Source organism: Ammodytes marinus (genome assembly GCF_949987685.1).
Source record: "Ammodytes marinus genome assembly, chromosome: 9".
In the NCBI taxonomy this organism is placed as follows: Eukaryota; Metazoa; Chordata; class Actinopteri; order Uranoscopiformes; family Ammodytidae; genus Ammodytes; species Ammodytes marinus.
In genome coordinates, this window is record NC_137213.1 from 4,242,047 (window position 1) to 4,263,977 (window position 21,931).

At 44.0% G+C, this 21,931-nt stretch overlaps 2 protein-coding genes across 6 annotated transcripts in view; one reads left to right on the forward strand and one right to left on the reverse strand.

The window, feature by feature from the left end:
* LOC307256063 (cadherin-18-like) overlaps nt 1-21,931 on the forward strand; it is a gene marked incomplete at both ends in the record, with an annotated part of 184,029 nt that overhangs the window by 80,891 nt on the left and 81,207 nt on the right. The window contains 1 exon segment of the mRNA XM_080034929.1: nt 16,958-17,125. Within this exon segment, the coding sequence (XP_079891055.1) occupies nt 16,958-17,125 (168 nt within the window).
* atg10 (ATG10 autophagy related 10 homolog) overlaps nt 1-21,931 on the reverse strand; it is a 341,626-nt gene that overhangs the window by 24,407 nt on the left and 295,288 nt on the right. The window lies entirely within an intron of this gene.

A 21,931-nucleotide genomic window follows, 5' to 3' on the forward strand; every position in this document is an offset into this window, starting at 1 on the left:
ATTTTTTGTCAAGAGAATCATTTCGCTTCCGTATGAGAAGCCAGTCTATTTAAAAAAGTTACGCATATTAGCAGTAAAGTATTAAGCTGGCGCGGCACAGCATTGCTCACAGTGTTTTATATTCGCTGTATGATATGTTGGCAAGCTATAGCCTAATAGCCTACTGTGCAGTAAACAGACTGTCGCTTCTTTTAAATGGGGAGTGAAAGACATTAACCTCAAGACACATTAGGTGACCGTTTCCATTAAAGAGCCTGATTGATTTATTACCAGATCCATTTTCCTGAAGTGATCACAGTTTAAATTATTATATAATTTTTATATTCATATTAGGCTATTTAACGAGGCTCGTCTGTGACATTAGGATCGCACAAGTGAACAGTAACGATCGCTTGCAGCCGCAGCGTTGCATGAATCCACCTGACATAAATCTGTTCAATGGCACAGACGTTAAAAAGCATACAATACAAATAGGTTTATTAAGCTGAATGTAGAGCATGTCACGATGTGTAAGGTGGCCGCCTACATGAACGGACCGAGGGCTGAGAACGAGAGTTACGTATGTAACTACGGTTCTATGAATTCTGGATGACCGCCAGAGGCAGTGCTCAACACTGGATGTTATCCTTCGCGCATGCGCAGGTCGAGTATATAATATAAACAAAGTCACGTGTGACCGGGGATGACGTCGGGACGCCCGTCTATATAAGTCCACGTCACTTCCCAAAATGTCCCTTCAGAATCTTCTCGCAAGATTCCGAGTGACAGAGAACTCTGGCGGTCATCCAGAATTCATAGAACCGTAGTTACATACGTAACTCTCGTTCTATTTCATTCTTACTGACCGCCAGAGGCAGTGCTTAACACTGGATGACTATTACCAACCTAGTCACGAGGAATCCTGTACCCACCTATTAGGAAGGGCCTGAGGGTTCCTGGAAAACAGCTGCAGCCACTGCGTGGCGAGCAGCTACATTGACCCTGTAAAATCGGGCAAAGGTGCACGCTGAAGCCCAGGAGGCCGCTGCACAAATGTCACTTAGAGGCACTCCTCTTAGTGCTGCCTAGGAAGTGGAGACACACCTGGTGGAATGGCCTCTGACGTTAGGAGGCAAAGGCAGTCCTCTTGACTTGTATGCCTCCTCAATTACCTCCACCGCCCACTTGGAAAGCCTCTGTCTGGACAGTGCTTGCCCCTTTCTCGGGCCCCCGTAGCAGACAAACAGGCTATCAGACTGGCGAAAACCAGCAGTTTCCTGTATGTAACATCTCAAGGCTCTCACCGGGCAGAGTAGTTCTGCTGAACTAGCTTCCTCATCCGGTGGGTGTGAGGGGCCATAAGCTGCTAGCTGTATGACCTGATTATAGAAGGCCGAAGGCAACCTCTTTGGGAAGAATGAAGGGTTAGGCCACAGTGCCACCCCTGTGCCATCTGAGTTCCAGCGTATACACTGTTCACTCACTGACACGCATGAAGCTCACCAACACGCTTGGCTGATGCAATCGCTAGAAGAAAGGCAGCCTTTGCTGACAGCCATTTCAGCGGCGCCTGATCCAGGGGCTCAAATGGGGGGAGACAGAGGGCTCCCAGCACTAGAGGCAGGTCCCATGAGGGAACCTTGACAACCAGTAGGGGGTTCCTCCGCTGGGCTCCTTTAAGAAATCGGGTCACCAAAGAATGAGATCCCACCGTCTGGTTATCAACCTTAATGTGCCTGGATGAAATAGCAGCCACCTAGACCCTTAACGTGGAAGCAGATAGCTTCCTCTCCAGTAAGGACTGCAAAAAACGCAGTATCATTGGCACTGAGGAACTCTCCGGTACCTCTCTCTGAGCCTTACACCACTCCGCAAATATCTTCCACCTCTTAGCATAAAGTGCCCTGGTGGAGGGAGCTCTTGAGTCTATGATAGTCTGAACTACCTCCTGGTCGCATGCCATCAGAAGTGGATCGGGCCCCTCAAGGGCCAAACCCATAGCTGCAGGCATTCTGGTTTGGGGTGCCAGATGTGGCCCCCCAGCTGAGAGAGCAGGTCCTGTCTCCTTGGCAGGCACCATGGATCTCCATCCAGCAGCCTGTACATTACTGGAAACCAGGGTCTCCCTGGCCAGTTTGGGGCAACCATCAGGAGTCTGTAGTTCCCCTTCTGAACTCTGTGTAGGGTTAACCCTATCAGTGGAAAAGGTGGGAAGGCATAAAGGAGCTGACGTGGCCATGGATGTGCCAAGGCATCCTGTCCCATCGGACTCTTCTCTGCCAGAGAGGGCAGTGTGTTGTGGACTCTGACGCAAACAGGTCCACCTCTGCTGTGCCATATTCGCTCCATATTGCCTCTACCACCTATGGGTGGAGTCTCCACTCCCCCGACGGAGGTTTCTGGCGTGAAAGAAAGTCTGCCACCGTGTTCTGTGGCCCTGGAAGGTACATAGCCCTGAGGCTGGAAAAGTAAGGGAGAGCCCATACCAGGAGTTGCTGTGCAACCTGTAATGACTGAGCCGACCTTGTGCCCCCTTGATGGTTCACATTGTAGACAGCTGACTTGTTGTCGCCTCGTACCAGAACATGTCTGCCTCTCAAAAAAGGCAGGAATATGCGGAGCGCTAAATACATAGCACGGAGCTCGAGCACATTGATGTGCTGCGTCATGTGCTGCGCACTCCAGAGCCCTCTCACCGCCCTGTGCTGCCATACTGCCCCCCAGCCAGAGGGCGAAGCATCGGTCACCACCACCTCGCGGCGTGAAGGGATCGAACCCAGTGTGACACCTTTGGCAATATATGCCCTGCGTTTCCAGGGTCGTAATGCCAGGAGGCATTGACTGGACTCCTTTAAATCTATTGACGTGAACCAGCTTTGCCGTGTCACGGCCTGGAGCACTTCTGCTGTCTTTAACATGTGAAAGGGCAATACTTCCAGAAAACTGTTCAGCCCTCGTAAGTCCAGTATAGGGCGAAGCCCGCCCTCTTTTTTTGGAATTAAAAAATACACTGAGTAAAACCCACCTTGCTGTGTCCGAGGATCTACGATCTCGATGGCCTTCTGCTCCAGGAGGGTGGATACTTCTTGGCTGAGGGCCTGTCGCCTTGTGGGATCGCTGACTGAAGTCAGTCTGATCCCCCTGAAAACTGGGGGCCGGCGTCGGAATTGGAGATTGTACCTTTGGGTTAGCGTGGCCACCACCCAAGGGTCTGTAGTGCAACTTTCCCAGCAGATGAGGTGCTGCTGGGAGAAGCGTCCGACGGCCGGCCCTGAGCCCTCAGGGTCTGCCCCCACGTCCTCTTGGGACCCTGGGGGGGCGAAACCCTGACCCCCGCCCTCTCTGTGCCTGGGGTGCTGGCCGTGTGGGAGCACGGCGGGGTTGATAGGATCGCTCAGGAGCAGGTGAGGTCCTGGGATAACCACTAGGATGCGCTGGCGGCAGAGGACGATTGGTGCCATTACCTTATGGAGACTGCTGTCTCGGTTGGGGTGTAGGTCCCCGAAGGCTAGCGAACTGCTGCCGTGTCTGGTTAGCCTGAATGCCACGATTCAAGGCCTGTTGTGCTGCCGGGCCAAACAGCTCCCCCGGAACTACGGGGAGAGTGCGGAGGATTCTTCGGCATGGCTCTGATAATGGGGCCTGGGCCAGCCATACCTGGCGGCGCGCCAACGTAAGCGTCGACATCAGCCTACCAAGTTCTCTGGTCATGAAGGCAAAAGCCTGCAACGATGTATCACTTAGACTCTGCACTGAAGCCTCTGCACTGGACGCTTGCAAGGACTGCGACAGGGCCAGTATCAAATGTGAAAACGAGTTCCCAATGCGGCCCATACGTGCCGCTGTGTCATAGCACTTTGTTAGCAGGTCATCCGTAATGCGACACTGTGGCCTGGGACAGCGAGCATTCGGCCTCAACACCTCCTCCGGTGCTACAATGAGGGAGGCAATGGTCGGCTCTACGGCTGGCATTCGGTCAAGTCCATGCTTGCCGGCATTCTGCATCGAAGCCAAAGCCCTGCTGTCACTGGTGTGATGAGATAGAGATCTGGAGTCTGGCCAGCATCTGTGAAGCTCCTCAATATATGGCTGGGAGGGAGGCACAGAAAAATTCTCTTGTGGCGGGACACGCCTAAAGAATGCACTAGCTGGAGCGCTTGCTGCTGGAGCCTCATCCAACCCTAACCGTGCCAGTGCCATTCAGGCCACTGGCTTAACCGTGGCCGGGAAAGCCTCTGAGCCTGCCCTAGACCCACTTGCAATCTGGGAGTCGTCTTCAGAAGCCTGGGTAGAAGCCTCTACTTCATCCTGTCCCGGCCTGTCTTCGTAGAACTGGCTACAGGAGGCCCTCGTAGACAGGGCATCTTCATCCCCTTCTGGTGTGGTCGGAGCCTCCTCCTGAGGGATAGACCCCTGGGTTGACGCCAACCTGACTGGCTGAAGGTTAAAGAGCAAACTCTTAATCTCAGCAAACTCTGACACTAGCTTGTCCACTTTGGCAGCATAATGGTCAGTCTTCTTAGTCCTCTTCCTAGGCGGGGCCGCCCTGGGTGGGGAGCGTACTCGTACCTCTGGTTCTTTCCCAGGCAGGGGAAGCTCACCTTCAACCTGAGGTCCTTCCACCTTTGCTAGTCTCGCCACCTTTAGCCCACCTTTGAAACTGCAGTTCATGCACTGATTGTCAGACAGCCCCTCCCTCAGGTGGACCACACCGAGGCATGCGGGGCATTCATCATGTCCATACGTAGTTTGCAGTGGAGCCATGCAAGTGCGGCAACCATGTGAGCCTAACATGGTGGTGGGAGGTGTGGGGGGTAGAATACTACCACACCGCTCAACCCGTGGATAGGCTGTGTGATATTGAGAATTAATGCAATTATTCTCACTGCTATCCCAAAATAGTCTCTTTCCAGAGTGAATCAGTTACTACTGAGCGAAACCACCCATTAGTAATAATAATGCAACAAAAGAGCAGCAGACTGCTCCATAGTAAGCAAACTGAAACTAGAAAATCACAAAGGTAGTTTTCTTTTTTTCTCAAGTTTACTTAAAAATTAAATTATCATTTATTTAATTTATCTTTTTATCTTTTTTTTTAAAAATCTTTTACCCAATAGCCTTAACCATACTGGGGAGCTTCTGCTCTTAATTCCAACCAAGGGAGTACATGCTTTAACGAGCGAACACACCCGTCAGGGAGCCTTTAATTAACTGATACAAAAAGTTGCCACACAAGGCAGCAAACGCCGGTACTGGCAATCTCCGATGCAGCCTTGCAGATCACTGCGAGGGCAAACAAAAACAAGACGTAAGCTTAAGCGGAAGGCCGAAAACCGGATCCCCTTAACTTACTTAACTTCACAGCTAACACATAGAGATACTTACCTTTTCCGCAGCTTCAGCTGGGGAAGGCGCTGTGTTAGCCGAGCGTTCTCTGCGAGCCGAACTCACCAGCGGAAAAACACCGGTACGCCGGCGATCAGAACATAGCCGTGTGTGACTAATTGCAGCCCTTGGAGGACGAATCCGTGGCTCCAACCATGAGGTTGCAGGGCTACCAGCAAGGAGTCACCGGCTAATATTGCTCTTATTCATGCTTATTTCTTACTCTAAACCTGTATTCGCTACAGCGAGAAGATACAAGGGACATTTTGGGAAGTGACGTGGACTTATATAGACGGACGTCCCGACGTCATCCCCGGTCACACGTGACTTTGTTTATATTATATACTCGACCTGCGCATGCGCAATAGTCAGCTGCAGATATGACTTGACCCCAAAAAAAGTCTAACAAAAGGTTTTTCAGTGGATTACAGTTGTATCAGATGTACTTAAAAACATACTAAAAGTCTACCAAAATCTGACCACTAGAAAGGCCCCATTTTCAAAATTTCCAAAATGGCGGCCGTCAGGTCCTTAAAATGAACATTCCATTCCTTTGTATTCTTCCTAGAACAGGAATACTGGTGCCCGATACATGTTTTGGCCATGAAATATTCTAATTGGCATATTTGCACGATAGATAAGTGAATAAAAGTACAGTTATATATTAAAGGAATTGGTAACAGGCATAATTATGCAAAAAATAAGGACAATTTCCCTTAAGTAATTCCATATTTCTGGTGGTTTCTGTGGTTCATAACCATTCTCTCTGCATGTCCTCTCCTCTTTGCCCCATTTCCACTCTGTCTCTCCAATCTATCTAATAAAGAAAAAATGCCCCAAAAAATAACTTTGGTACTGTAAAATTAGTCAAAAGTGGGCTGCCACGTGAAGGCTCAGTACCGCTAACCCCTTTTATTTTTTTGTTTTTTTTATATATATTTCTTTCAATGTTATAATGCGGTGTTTTTTATATTTTTTTTATACTTTTCTAATTTATACACATCTTTTTTATATTTTCATCAGTTGTTTCCTCTTATTCTGATTTTTTTTCTTTACTTTTTTGCACCTTGACCTTCACTAGATTTACCATTAGTCGTCACACTCTTCCTGCCATAGAGGTTGATTATAGTGATTCTCACAATTCCCTACTTGACATGGTCCACAAGCAGACATGCATGGTAGTCCTAAATGCGGGAAGTTGTATCACATCCTGTGAAGGCGTGAATAAACAGCAACTGGGAACACAAGTCACTACCAAGGACTTTTTTCATCTCACTGATGTTGTAAACCTTAGTAACTTTGGACTTGTCTGATCGAAAATAGAGGCCTCTACTCCGCGTCCCAGCATAGTAGAGGAGAAGAATGAGTAGGTCTGTATCCTCCCCTATCAAGGTTGTGGGCTGATGTTCTGAGGCCTTGACTGCAGCTTTGACAATGTCCACGTCTGCATCACCTAATGCATTGATAACAGTGCAGCCCTTCTTCTCCAGCTCCACTGTCATACGATTGATAAGTCCTTGTTTGTTGCAAGATCTTGAAGGAAATCATCCTTTCTTCCCACAAACTCAGTCTCTGCGTTGAAGTTAACAATAGGGTGAGTGTTTTCACCACGTCTGTGATGCGTATTGTCTTTGATGGAAGGACCTTCGCTATAACCATCAAAAACAACGGTTGCTTTACCATAATGGCGTATGGTAAAGTCTGCATATGAATGTGCAATGGCACCGTAACTCACACCCTTTTTCCATGCCAAGCGGTGAACCAGGGAGCCACCATCAAGGACATAATGCTCACTTGGTGGGATGGAATCCAGGATAGTTTTGTTTGTTGTTTGTTTCTTGCTTGAAAATTCAGTGACTGCCTGTGCTAGTTGGGGCTTGTTGGCTTTACGGAAGATTTCCTTGCCTTTGAACAGGGCTGCAGGAAATGAGCACAGCTCGTAGCTCATTACGTCTTCCAGTGAAAACTGTCCAGTTTTCGACATGATCAGGAAGCGTTGGAACAGCAGAGCAGGATCAATGGTTCGGTCTTGGGCAACTTTGATGGTGGAGTCATCTGTAAGTGTTTTTGCCCGGTCTTTCCGTTTGAAGGATATTCCAAAAACGGGTTTTCCAATGATCTTTTCAATGATCTCTTTGCCAACAGTCTCAAACTCATGCACATTCACCTCCTCTTTTGCAACAACACCAGTTACAATATTTCTCAGAGATGGGTCTGGGGAGAATGGTGTGCAAATGCTAAGCTTTTCCTTGATCTTTTCTAAATCAGAGTGATCTCTTTTCATCCTTGCTTCTGAGGATTCTCGGTGCTGCTCGCTGGTCGTGTAGGTGAGGTCATTGAATTACTGCATGGCGTTGTTGTATTCAGATGTTATGGGTATAGACATGGTCCACAATGCTCGCATTTCTTCAATCATTCCACTTCCATGGGTCAAGCCTCCACTGCTTTTCAAGGATCGCATCAATGTCTGCTCGATGACGAGGTCAGAGCTAAGGCCGGCCCAGTACTGGTTGCTGTGGCGTATCACATGGAAGCCCCTGGAAAACTTGTCATGTACATCAGGGTGTCTTGTTTCGAGTTGACACATTTCTTGGAGGTAGAAATATGCCGATTTCAGGTAGTTGTAGTGCCCAGCGGCAGCAAATGTTGGCAGACAGTCCAACATTGTGCGCAAGTGCATCTTCCAAGATCCGGTACGATCTGCTTTGATCAGAGCTCGGGCTGTCTGCAGCATCTTCTGATAGTTTACCCACAGTCGGCTGGTTTTTGACCTTGTGCTAAGGTCTGCCCTCTTCGTGTCCACCTTTTCCTTGATTTGGTTTAGCATATCTGATGCTGCAGCACTCTCCAAAGTTGTTTCTTTCGTTACCATGGATGAGTACATCTCTTCAGCTTGGTTCACCAATGACTCAAACTGTGAGTCATCCTCCGGCAGCTCTGACACAACTAGGTGATTAAGACATCTGTCCACCAGCAAATGTCCACGAAAAGCTCTTTGCACTGACTTTCCAGTCGTCATGTGGTGGACGGCATTTGATCCATAGACAACTTCCATAATGTCCCTCAGTCCTGTGCCTTCCATCAGTGTGCCTATTGCACCAAGTAGGTTCATAAAAGTATGGAAACCTCCAAGCATTAAGACTATGTTTTTTAGGGGACTAAAGATGGCCATAGAAAATGCATTTCCTGCTGAAAATGCGTGTGAATGCTGAAACAGCTTACGCTAAACTGGATAGCTGAGTATGAAGATTTGAAAAAGTTTATGAAGGTCATAATTGTATGAAAGGAGTTTAAAATGAGTTGAAAAGTTGAATATATAGAGGTTTGAATAATATTTTTTTCTGAAATTATGAATACGTTGAAAGACATGGATAAAAAACTTAAAACTGTGAAATAGTAATTGAATAGACTTGGAGCTAAACTACATTGATGGCTTGATGGAGAGCCCGTCTGAGGACGACCTAGAGAGAGAATGTATATGAATCAGCTAAAGGACTATGAAGATGTGGAAAAGTAAGAAATAGTCTAAAGTATGAACGGTAGTGAATTGTTGAACTCTAATTGAAACAATGTGGAATATTTAAACATTTCTAGATAAAATTATTATTGAAAGACATGAACATTTTTTTCATGTGTGAAATACGCCTTCAAAGAGCAGAGTGTTTACCCCATTTCAACTTTGTCTCTCCAAACTGTCTAAATAAGCGGAAAAAAGAAGAAAAAAAATCTAGAAAAAAGTGAAATTGTCCTTTAATGGGCAGAGTGAGTCATCAAGGTGAGTGTATGTCTTATTGAGGGTCTGTGATCAGGCAGAAATCCCACCTTTTAGAGGCCTCAGAGAGGTCATTTCATCCGAAACTTCACCTCAAACCACTGTCTCTAACTGACGGACCGTGAGTCTAACTGACAAAATTATTTTATTGTTAGAACCAGAAGAATCTGATGAAGACACAGTGTGAAGATTATGTCTGTAATGTGAAGAATATGAGAACCAGAGCATTTTAAAGGTGTGGTACAGTCTGCCTTTCTCCAGAAATGTCATGTCTCATTTATCAAGGCGGCAGTTGGTTGGACACCATTTAGCTTGGAAGCCCAAACCTCCCATTGTGTAGGTCCGATTGCTTCAGTAGTCACATCTATGCGACCGGCAGAATATGTCCTACATTTTGATGGAAAAATTATCCATGTAGGGTTTAATTTGTAGGAGTGAGAGGCAGTCATATCATAGGTTTTGGTGTATTTTTACACCAGTTCTACACTGTAACAGTTGGTTCCCCCACTCTGCCTCTGAACATTCCGTCCCATCCGGATCCCATTATAAATTTAGAAAGAGGTTGAAAAAAGCTTAAAACTAAAACAATGTCCATCTTGAAAATGACACCTTTCTAGTGGTCAAATTTTGGTAGACTTTCAGTATGTTATTAAGGACACCTAGTACTACATAAAACAGCTGAAAAACCTTTTGTTAGAATTTTTTTAGGGTTAGGTGTTTTTTTTCCATATATGCAGCCGCCTACAAAGGATAACATCCAGTGTTAAGCACTGCCTCTGGCGGTCAGTAAGAATGAAATAGAACAAAGCTACTGATCAGATAAATGATCGGTCAAACGTAAAGTCATCAGGAAATTATAAAAACATCCCGATGGAGATTTCTATGGAGTGATTTTGCTTCAAACTGTACAGGGACGCGTGTGACAGTGACACTCATTCTTCAGTCGGAGCTGCAGCGTAAAGAGAAAACAAACTCAGGGTAGGTCCAACCACCTCCCGATTAGGTTAGACCCATGGTGTATGTTGCCGCAGTAACTGACGCTCGGTTGCGCTGAACCTGCTACCTGAAACGGAAAACCCAGAGTTTCCACTAACTCAGAGCGAAGAGTTTCCACTAACTCAGAGCGAACAAACTCTGGGTTGCCTCAAAACCAGCTACCTGAAACAGGGCTCTGATGTGGGTTGGCTTTTACCAGAAAAATCACTTTTCTTTTGGCGCTTGTGGATATTTTGAAAGGAAGTCAAGTTCTAGGCAGATGTTCAGTCACTCTTAAAGCTTTTTGTAGATGATTTGCCTCACGGTGGACCGACGGAGCTCAAACTTTTTTTATATTGAACTCTACCAGCACTTACTACTACATGCTTTGAAATGGAATGGCTGACAAGCACAAGTTGCTTAAACAACTAAAGCTTCCTGCTTTCCTACTGTGCAGACGCTTTTCTGCTTGCTCTCTCCTCCTCTTGCACTTTTTGCTTACATTCTTATTTTTCCTCGATAATAAATTTAGCAGCAGGTCCTGGATACATACAAATTTAAGGGACTGTAATTTATTTTTATTTTTATAGATACTACAGGCATTTTTGGACACTTTTACGACCTTCTCAATAGAACGTGAGGGGGGCCTAACAACAGGACAAGCCTGTGGTGACTGGAAGCGAGGCGCTCAGCTAAAGCTAATTAGCAGCAAGATGCCTCCCTTATCAACCAAGGAGTATCAAATACTCCTACAGAGGATTACAGCACTGGAAACAAAAATGAATCGAATAGAAGTGAACATTGAAGTGAATGGACTATGTGGAAACGACACCACTCTACCAGTGACTTTAAACAGTGGACAAGATCAAGCTAACACACAGCTAACTAGCACCGACAAGGCTATGAAGAAACAAAAGGACCGTGTCCAGGTTAGTGATAACCCTCCTTGGAATCGTCTTGGTGGAAGGCCAAAGAGATTGTAAAAGGGAGGACGGATAACGGGCAGGGCCGAGCACCATGAGATGACTGATCTGGATGGCTGGCCTGCGTTGGGGTGACTGTGGCTCAGGTGGTTAAGCGGGTTGGCCAACGATCCAAGGGTTGGCGGTTCGATCCCCGCCCGGCCACCTGTGTCATGGTTGTTGTGTCCTTGGGCAAGACACTTCACCCACCTTGCCTTGTCTGAATGTGTATGATTGCTGTATCTTTGAGGTGGTGGTCGGAGGGGCCGTTGGCGCTGAATGGCAGCCTCGCTTCCGTCACTCTTTGAGTGCCTAGGCAATAAAGCGCCATATAAAACCTATCAATTATTATTATTTATCACCCAGGCACGGTGCCTCCTCAACCCCCGCGCCTCGGAGGCCGCAGCAATGGATTACTGCAAGGGGGAGAGGTAACAACAAACTTCCACAACAAACAAGTGTGCAAGTTTCGAACCGGTTTACTCCACTGATGCAAGTCCCTGGATTTCCCTCTGATGACCAAGATAGCATAGCGCCTGCACACAACAAGGTAAGGCCTGAAAGCCAAGAGCCACAGAGAGAGCTAACAACCGGGCTAACCAAGCTAACAACAGAGCCTGAAAATCTGATTGTTGGAGACTTTTCTGTTAGAGATATGAAAAGCATGTGTAGTGTTGATACCAAAGTACTCTGCTTTCCCAATGATATGGTGTCGGACTTAGAAAAAAGAATCCTAGAAATTGCAGCAGCACACACAACTGTAAAGAAAATCATTCTGCACATCGGGTCAAATGATGTTGTAAAGCAGGAGTCTGAAATGTTGAAACAGGACTTTAAGAATCTCGTGAACACGGTCAGCTCACTGAATGCTGAGGTGTTTATCAGTGGTCCTCTGCCACCAATCAGAAGAGGACCTGATAGATTCACTAGACTGTTAGCACTGAACACGTGGCTTTCAATAGCGTGCCCTGACCACTCAGTGCATTTTATTGACAATTTTAACATTTTCTGGAACCGCAGGAAGCTTTTTAAGACAGATGGACTTTGTCTAAATAAAGCTGGAGTCAAACTATTCACATCCAACGTGATTTACGTCCTACGTCACCCATCTGTTCGTGCCAAGGACAAGGCCCAGGAGGAGAAGATAACACGGCGTAGCAGCAGCGCCGAAGGACAACTGCCGGCCCCAGATGACAGCTCAGACCATGAGAGATATCAGGGCAGAGAGGAGGGGGCCCCACCCATAACAAGCCCACCTCTTGCTCATTCAATCTCTCCTACAACCACCCTTTCTCCATCCTCTCCTGATCTGGGATTCAAGGAAATCATATGTACCCCCAGCAGTCAACGTCCCCCTCAACTCGCCAATCTAAGCCACAGCGCCCGGCTCTTCATCCCTCCACGCATACCCCCTCCGATCCCACCGCGACGTCATCATCATCAGTCTCCCAAGCCTGATGATGTCAGCACTTGTTGATATGTGCCGGGCCGCGGCTACACAGTTATCGCCTTCGACCCACAGGATAAGCCAGGGCCCTGTTTTTCAAGGTTTATTTCAAGAAACGGGAAACCGTTATCAAATCTGATAAGCATTTCTCTTCAGCCACAATCTGCTGAAATAAATCGGGCTGACAATGCTTCGAACACACTAAATTTAGCTTTATTAAACATCAGATCCTTGGCAGGTAAAACATTTTTAATTAATGATCTTATTACTAGGCACAATCTTAATTTTATGTTTTTAACTGAAACTTGGTTAGACCAAGATAACAGCTCAGCTGTTCTGATAGAGTCCGCCACCCAAACTATACTTTCGTGAGTGAATCCAGAGTGCATAAAAAAGGAGGGGGGGTTGCTATTTTGTTTAAAGAATCTCTACAATGCAAAAAGATGTCGTATGGAAATTTTGATTCATTTGAGTATGTGGCTCTCCAGTTAAATTCAGCCTCTAGAGCTATTTTCATCAATATCTACCAGCCACCACAATACAATACAAGCTTTTTAGATGACCTTTCTGAGCTGCTGTCTGTAATCTGTATTGAGTTTCACTGTGTATTAATTGTTGGAGACGACTTAAATATTCATATCGACAGATGTGCGAAAGAACTGTGCTGTGTCGTTGACAACTTTGGATCTAAATCAGCATGTTGACAAACCAACTCATAACAAAGGGCACACTCTGGACCTTATCATTTCCAGAGGAATTAACATTTCAGACGTAACAGTGGCAAATATAGGTCCCCTCTCAGACCATTCCTGTTTATTCTTTGAGAGTAAAATGTCTGTGCACACAACTGATCAATCAAAAGTAATCAAAAAACGGTATATTACAGAAAATACCAGTGAAACATTTATTCAAGCATTTTCTTTAATACCACCCCTCCCCTGTAACTCAGTTAATGAGCTTTTAGACAACTTTAATGGCAAAATTACAAGTGTTATAGATGCTATTGCGCCCACTAAGATGAAGGTTGTCTCTGGTAAGAAAATATCTCCCTGGAGAAATGCCCCGCAGGTCAGAATAGAAAAAAGAGAGTGCCGTAAAGCAGAACGCAGGTGGCGAAAAACAAATCTCCAGGTTCATTATGACATCTTCAAAGAGAAACTTTGCACTTTTAACTCAGAGATGAAAAGTGCAAGGCAGTCTTTCTTTTCTGACATCATCACCAAAAACAACAACAATGCACGTGCCCTGTTTGCTACTGTCGACAGATTAACAAACCCTCCTGTGTCAGTAGCGTCTGAACATCTCTCCACGAGGGCCTGCAATGAATTTGCCTCCTTCTTTACTGAGAAAATTCACAAAATTAGACTGTCACTGCATCAATACAAAGTTCAACATATGTGTCATCGCTATGCCCACTTAAAATCAATCCAAATGCAATGACACAATTTTATCTGATAAACCACAAAAACCTGGAGGACATTATACAACACCTGAACTCCTCCTCCTGTTGCCTTGACATTCTTCCCACAGGCTTCTTTAAAACTGTTTTTAGCTGTATGGCCTCAGATGTTCTACAAATTGTCAACATGTCCCTTCGGACAGGTGTATTCCCACAGGCCCTGAAAACAGCAGTCATCAAGCCACTCCTAAAAAATAACAATCTAGATACATCGCTCATGAACAATTATAGGCCCATATCTAACCTACCATTTTGAAAAAGCTGTTTATCAACAGCTAAATAACTACTTAGCAATGAACAACTGCTTTGATGTCTTCCAGTCAGGTTTTCGTCAACACCACAGCACTGAGACTGCTCTGGTTAAGGTCCTCAATGACATCCACTTAAACACAGACAGTGGCAAAAGTTCTGTTTTAGTTTTACTGGATCTCAGTGCCTCTTTTGACACAGTTGACCACAGTATATTACTAGATCGACTAGCAAACTGGGTTGGACTCTCTGGAACTGTACTAAACTGGTTTGAATCCTACTTAAAGCGGCTACGAGTAACATTTAAATATCTTTTAAACAGCCTCATGTTTCCTCTCATAATCATAAATTACCTTTAACAGCAAACGAGACCATCAGTGCAAAGAAAGACGTTTTTATATAGTTTTTATTGCTGCATTTGATCTGGTCGTACACCCAGTCCGATTTTCGGTTCACACGTGCATGCTCTATGGTCACATATCCGTATTGGTCACAGATTTCAGTGTGGCGCAGGAACGTGAATTGAGAAGCCTATCCCTCCTGGTGAGGGAAGGGGAGCGGGAGCCTTGTTTGAGACAGTTGTTTGTCGTCATAATGACTGATAACGGGGCTGAACCATAAAAGAAAAAAAAAGAAAATGCAATGAAGAAAAGCTAAAAGGGAGAGTGATAGTCGGGCGGGAGGGCGTTGCCAAGCAACGTATACACAATTTCACGCAGCGAAACTAGACTGCAGCGTTTACTCCTAAATGAATGAGCGGTAGCCTACTAAAACAAAGTGGGAAATAGTCATTATTTACAACATAAACACATTACCTCATCGTGATCCATACTAACTGCCATCTCTCGTTCATTCGCTTTCTGTGAGGACACGGGGACTCGTTCAGCTCCGTGAGAGGTGACAATGCATCAACTCATTGCAATCAGGTGTGTTTAGCACTTACTGGCATTAGTTGATGCTGTGTCAACCATAGACTCACGGAGCCGAAAAGAGTCCGGTGCCCTCACACTTTCAACACACGGACACGCACCATATTGCTTCCTGATTATTTGACTCTAGCACTCCCTGCACGAGCTACAAAACAGCTTCACGACAGCTGGCGTCAAATAATACTACCGCTTTTGTTCAAAGGTGTCGCCAACGTGCCGACTTACTCGTAGTAGCTTTAAAGGACAGAGACTACTATGTGTCAATAGGCAATTTCACATCTGAGCGGACACATATTGAATGCGGGGTCCCCCAAGGTTCCATTCTTGGGCCTCTTCTGTTTAACATCTACATGCTCCCACTAGCTCAGATTATGAATAAGAACAAATTGTGCTACCATAATTATGCAGACGACACACAAATTTACATAACCATATCACCAGGAGACTACAGTCCGATACAAGCACTGAGTAAGTGCATTGAACAAATCAATGATTGGATGTGCCAAAATTTCCTTCAATTAAACAACAACAAAACTGAAGTAATTTTCTTTTGTGCCAAAGATGAACAATTAAAAGTCAGCGCACAGCTTACATCTGTTATGCTAGAAACCACACACCAAGCCAGAAATCTTGGTGTTGTCATAGACTCCGACTTGAATTTCAAGAAACACATTAAATCAATTAATAAGTCAGCATACTACCACCTTAAAAACATATCAAGAATTAAAGGACTTATGTCTCAGCAAGATTTAGAAAAACTTGTCTATGCATTTATCTTTAGTAGACTTGACTACTGTAACAGTGTCCTTGCAGGCCTTCCAAAAAAATCTTCAGATAATTCAGAACGCTGCTGTTCGAGTCCTCACTAGAACCAAAAAAGTGGATCACATTACCCCAGTTCTGAGGTCTTTACACTGGCTTCCTGTCACTCAAAGAATTGATTTCAAAATAGTTGGTTTATAAAGCACTAAATGGTTTAGCGCCAAAATACATTACTGATCTGCTGATACGTTATGAACTGTCCAGAGCCCTTAGGTCGTCTGGGACAGGTTTACTTACAGTCCCAAGAGTTAGGACTAAACGAGGAGAAGCAGCTTTTAGTTTTTATGCACCAAATATCTGGAACAAACTCCCAGAAAACTTGAGGTCTGCTGCAACCCTCAGTTCTTTTAAATCGAGTCTGAAGACTTTTCTGTTTCCATTTTAACCTGTACTTTTTATTTAATTTAAATGTTTTACTTCTTTTCATTCGCTTTTAAATGTCTTCTAATGTGTTTTATGTATTTTAATCTTGCCCCTGTAAAGCACTTTGAGTGGCCTTGTGTTTGAATTGTGCTATATAAATAAACTTGCCTTGCCTTGCCTTACCTTAGCATTTTATTAGAAATATTCTTAGAAGGTCTGGGGCCGTATTCACAAAACATTTTATCTTAGCGCTAAGAGTACTCCTAAGGAGCACTAAAAGTTCTTACTAAGGAGTAATTTCTTAAAACCTATTCACAAAGCTGATAAGACCAACTTTTACTAAGGAATGGGAGGGACTCCTAAGCTAAGACTAGAGGGCGGTGTTGACCCTGTTGCTATGGATGATGTCATGTTCATACCCGGAGACTAGAGGAACATCAGGGTATAGAGGCTTAATACAATAAATTATCTGAATGGGTTTTCCAGCAAACATTTAAAAAAATAAGTATTAGGGACCACTTAGACCATATAAAATTGACAGCAAAGTGCAAAATATGTGAGCTTTAATGTTGTTCCAATGCTGATATATATGTTCTATCCTTCTCTCTTCCTCAGCTATCATTCGTACAGCAGTGTCCAACCTGGACCGTGAGATCATGGAGCACTACACTGTGGTGGTCCAGGCCAAAGACATGGCGGGCTCTGTTGGAGGACTGTCTGGCTCCACTACTGTCAACATCAGCCTCACTGACGTCAACGATAACCCTCCAAGGTTTCCACAGAGTGAGTGACCCCTCTTATGCAAAGCGCAGTGTGTTTTTAATTTTTTTTTTAAATGTGATTATTTTTGGGCATTTTTGCTTTATTAAACAGTTTGTAGAGACGGGGATGAAATGGGTCAGAGAAGGGAATGACATGCAGAATACGACCCAGGCTGGATTCTAACCCGTGTCTGCTGTGAAAAGGACTGAACCTCTAACCACAGCGCGTTTCTTTCTGACAGTAGCAGGCAGGGGAAAACATCTACCAGCCGGAAATAATCACACAAAGATTTACAATAAATAGAAGTTAGTGGCTTACAACAAAGACAGCAAATACTGTGTGTATATGGACAAACAGCTGCCAAACAGAACATTGAAGTGACAATATCAGTAAAAAGCAACTCATCGTGAAATTTTTTTGAGTAGATTTTTAGCCAACTAGATTTTCTACTTACCAACTTTTCCATGTTTCTTTTAATTGTTTTTATTTGAGTTGATGGCGGAAATACATTCAAATGGTAAAATATAAAATACAACATTTATTTTAGAAGCAATGTAATAACAATACATTTAAAGGTGCATCATGTAACTTTGGGTTTGTCGGTGAAGTGAACATCAAATCCAATCTTCAGAGTCCCTTTCTGAGTAGTCTTTACGTAGGAATTCTGGCCAGCGTGAACGCAAACCCTCTGCATGCCAGAGCTCAATGGCATCATGATGTCAGATGAGCTTAGCTGGACGATTAGGAGGTAAGTGTCTGACTCTTTAGGCTTGAGCGCCAGTCACTCTTTACCTGCGTCATTAGATTGAGTGAACCCTCGTTCGCAGTCAGCTGTTGATGCTGGGATAGTGAGAAGGACATTGAATAGATTGAGGATGTCATTGGCAACATGGCGCAGCATTTTGTTAACAGCAGGCCAGTTCTTCTCAAAGGAACCTTGTTGCTGGTACAGTCGAGACTTGAGAATTCTCCATTGACCAGGGATCAAATCAACATCCACTCCAGCAGACAGTAGAAGAGGTTGGATGTGATGGATGTGCTCATCCACCTCAGCATCATCAAAATCTTTAAACAAATAAAATTATGTGTGGCAAGTGCCAAGGGGAGAATCCGGGGAGCCGAGCAGAGGCAGGCAAGAGCAGGCAGGCAGAGGGGTCCAGGGAGGGAGAGCTGGCTGACGAGGGCTGGAGCTGGTGGCAGGAGTCAGGCTGGGAGACTGTGGCAAAAAAGAACAGAATTTAGCAACAAGCTAAATGCAGGCGGAACTACAAAAGGTCTAGGTGGCTGGAGAGTTACTGACTGGGTAACAGAGTTTACAATCTGGCAGTGTCTGGAAGGTAGGGCCGGGTATTTGAAGAGCAGTTGATTGTTGATTGATGGCAGCTGTGAATGCTGGTAATTGACTCCAGCACACCTGACTCCAACCCTGCAATTACACCAGAACACAGACAAGGGTAAAGGGGAAAAAACAACACAAGGGCCTGAGGCCCAAGCAGGATCATGACAATCATAAAGAGAGCTTGTAGATAATTTCCACAAAAACTGAAATGTATTATCAGTGTTGGGAATAACGGCGTTTAAAATTTTCAGTAACAGGGTAATCTAACTAATTACTTTTCCCGTTGTTACAACGCCGTTATCGTTACTGAACGTTAAATGCGGTGCGTTACTGTGAATTGATTGAATAAACTGTGTAATCCGAGCGCACCCCTGGCTCCATACTACACGAACTGATAGTGAGGAGACCGGGTGGGTTAACAACGAGATAAGCGATTGTTATTTCTTATAGTGTTTTAAGATGTTTTATTCAGTGTGGATGACATTATAACTGTCAGTTAGCGCCGTCACGTCAGTCAGCCGGAGCGCCTGTTTAGTGAAGTTTCTTTTTCAGTGATATTAGCAGATCAGCACGGTACATTCAGCACTTCCCTCTGCTACTTTTGTTGAGGACAAAATACTTGAAGTGCAGGATAAAAAAATACTTGAAGTGCAGGATAAACCGCTTGCTGTCTGTTGATGTGCAATACATACTGAAGGTTATGTAGCCTACAAGTAGGCCTACCTGTCTGTTCTACTCATTTCAACTGACTTGTGAAAACTGCTCAGAAAAATCAATTTTTTTTGACATAGGCCTATAGCAACCTTTTTTTTTTACAGTAGGCTAACGCAAATAGTTACTTTCCCTGGTAACTAGTTACTTCTATTATAAAGTAATTCAGTTACTAACTCAGTTACTTTTTGGAACAAGTAGTGAGTAACTATAACTATTACTTTTTTAAAGTAATGTTCCCAACACTGATTAACATAAAACAAACACCAAAGCAAACATGAACCAAAACACCTTTTAACCTAAATACGAGATTTAGGGATGGGACGATCCACTTTTTTTAGTTCCGATCCGATTCCGATACCTGGGGTTTGGATATCGGCCGATACCGATACTGACCGATACGATATCATAATTGTTATACATTTTTTCGTTGGTGGTGATGTTTGTATTAGGCTAGGAAGGCTTAAGCAATTCTAATTTAAAAGAGCAATAAATATACACAAATGCATATAGGTTTATCTTAAAGGCAGAAATCCTTCTCAATGATCACTTCTGCCCCACTAGAATATGTGGTGGTCTGTTTGTCTAAACAGTCTTTCTCTCTCTGGCTGTATTTTACATAGTAGAATTTGTCACAAGCCTCTCCACTTCCTTGACTTGGATTAGCTTTGGTTAGCTCACTGGCTAACAAACTGATATGTACTGTATGTCAAATTATAAAGTGATGTCCTCTCTCCCTCCACCGAACGTCGGCGCATGTTCGCTCTTACAAAGTAAAAAAAAAAAAAAAAAAAATATATATATATATATATAAAAAAAAAATTATAAAAAAAAAAAAAAAAAAAAATCGGATTTTAATATCGGAGCTGTCAGTCCGATATCCGATACGCAGATTTCGGCCATATCGGACCCGATACCGATACTGGATCGGATCGGCCCCATCCCTAACGAGATTCATTCAAAATTAACAATGCATCACTTGACTGCCTCCCAATACTCCTCCAGTGTCCTTCCTCCTCTGCGGTATTGCAGCCGCTGAGGCTTCTCCTCCAGCCTCCTCCATTTCCTCCTCTGTGGTGGGGCAGGATCCCCACACTCGGCTCTTCCACACTGGGCTTCCACCAGCCACTGCTAACCGGCGGATAAAGAACCAGAGTTACGGGTGGCCCACAGTGCCTCCATCATTGCCATTTCGAAGTCGGTCACACTCGATCTGGCATCCATCTAGACCAGGGGTCTCCAACACATTGATCGCGAACTGGGCTGGTTTTCAGACCGACTGTGTTGAAAAAATAAAATAATAATAATCTTTTTATTTTAATTTTTTTAAGTTAAAAATCTGCCAAAGGTAAATGCACCTCTTTCCCATGGTCAAAACTTTGCGAAGGGCCGCGATTTGCGGTAAATAAATGTACACGTGTCTCAAAGGGTTTCTATATCCGCTGGTGTTTGTCTGTGTGTGTGTGTGCTGCTCTGCAGCTCTGCATGCGGCCATGCGTGACTACGGCATGCAGGCGGGAGAGTAAACAAGCAGAAGCACGCCGTCACTGACTGGTGGCGAAAATAAACGCAGCGCAGTTCTATGGGGATATTTAGCTGAACAGAAAGAAATGCTCTGCAAAGCTAGAACAGTTTAGACTCCACATCACCGTGGCAACACAACCTATCAGCTCAGACAGCGCAGAGAAAAGTTTGAAGAATGCATGAGAGTGATGGCCCAGGCAACTTTCAGGAAGTTTACAGAAGTGCCACACTGTTACTGTCTTTGACCTTTGGATAAATGTATTTAATAATTTTAAGGAGAAAACACATTGTATTTATTATTTTATCTATTGAGTTATTTGTAAAACAGCATGCTAGTGTTTATTTTCTGAATTTTCAATGCTGCTTTATTTATTTTTTAATTGTTTTAAATTGGGAAATACATGTTCGAAAACGACTAATAACCTCTGTATTTAAAAATAAAACAAGCAAGTAGGCTAATAATAACTATCGCATCACAGTAGGCTTATTGTCCACAATAATCTCACAACAGCCCTCCCATCCAAAAAATAACTTTAAAAAGTTACAACTGTAAGGTCAGTTGTCTGTTTTATTCAAACTAGTGCAGTGCCCGTAGGAAGCAGGTAAACAAAGAAAGATATTAGACAGTACATGTGGCTGCTACCATTGATGGCTAATTTTACACTGTTGAAGGCAAGGCAAGGCAAGGCAAGTTTATTTCTAAAGCACATTTCGGACACAAGGCCATTCAAGGTGCTTTACAGATGCAAAAACAAAATACATCAAGAATAGAGCACACATTAAAAAAAAAATCATAAACATACATAAAAACATAAAATAATTAAAACATTTAAAAAGAATAAAAATAAATTAAAATTTAGAATTACAGGTTAAAACGGAAACAACAAAGTCTTCAGACCTGATTTAAAAGAGTCGAGTGTTGAAGCGGACCTCAAGTCCCCTGGAAGTTTATTCCAGAGCTTGGGTGCATTAAAACTAGAGGTGGGCATAGATTAATTTTTTTAATCTAGATTAATTTTGGAATTAATCTAGATTAATCTAGATTAAAATGGCTCATTTGAATTCATTCATAATATGTGTGTGCTCCCTAAATAATGACTCAAAGTAAGTCTTTGAGAACGTGTTTCTCAAGCCAGGTGGCTTTCATTTCGTCATCAGAACGAGACGAGTGTCTAATTATTGCGAACAAATAATATTCTAACAATTTAATCAGATATAAGGCTAAAAATCACAACATTGCACTGTTTTTTGTG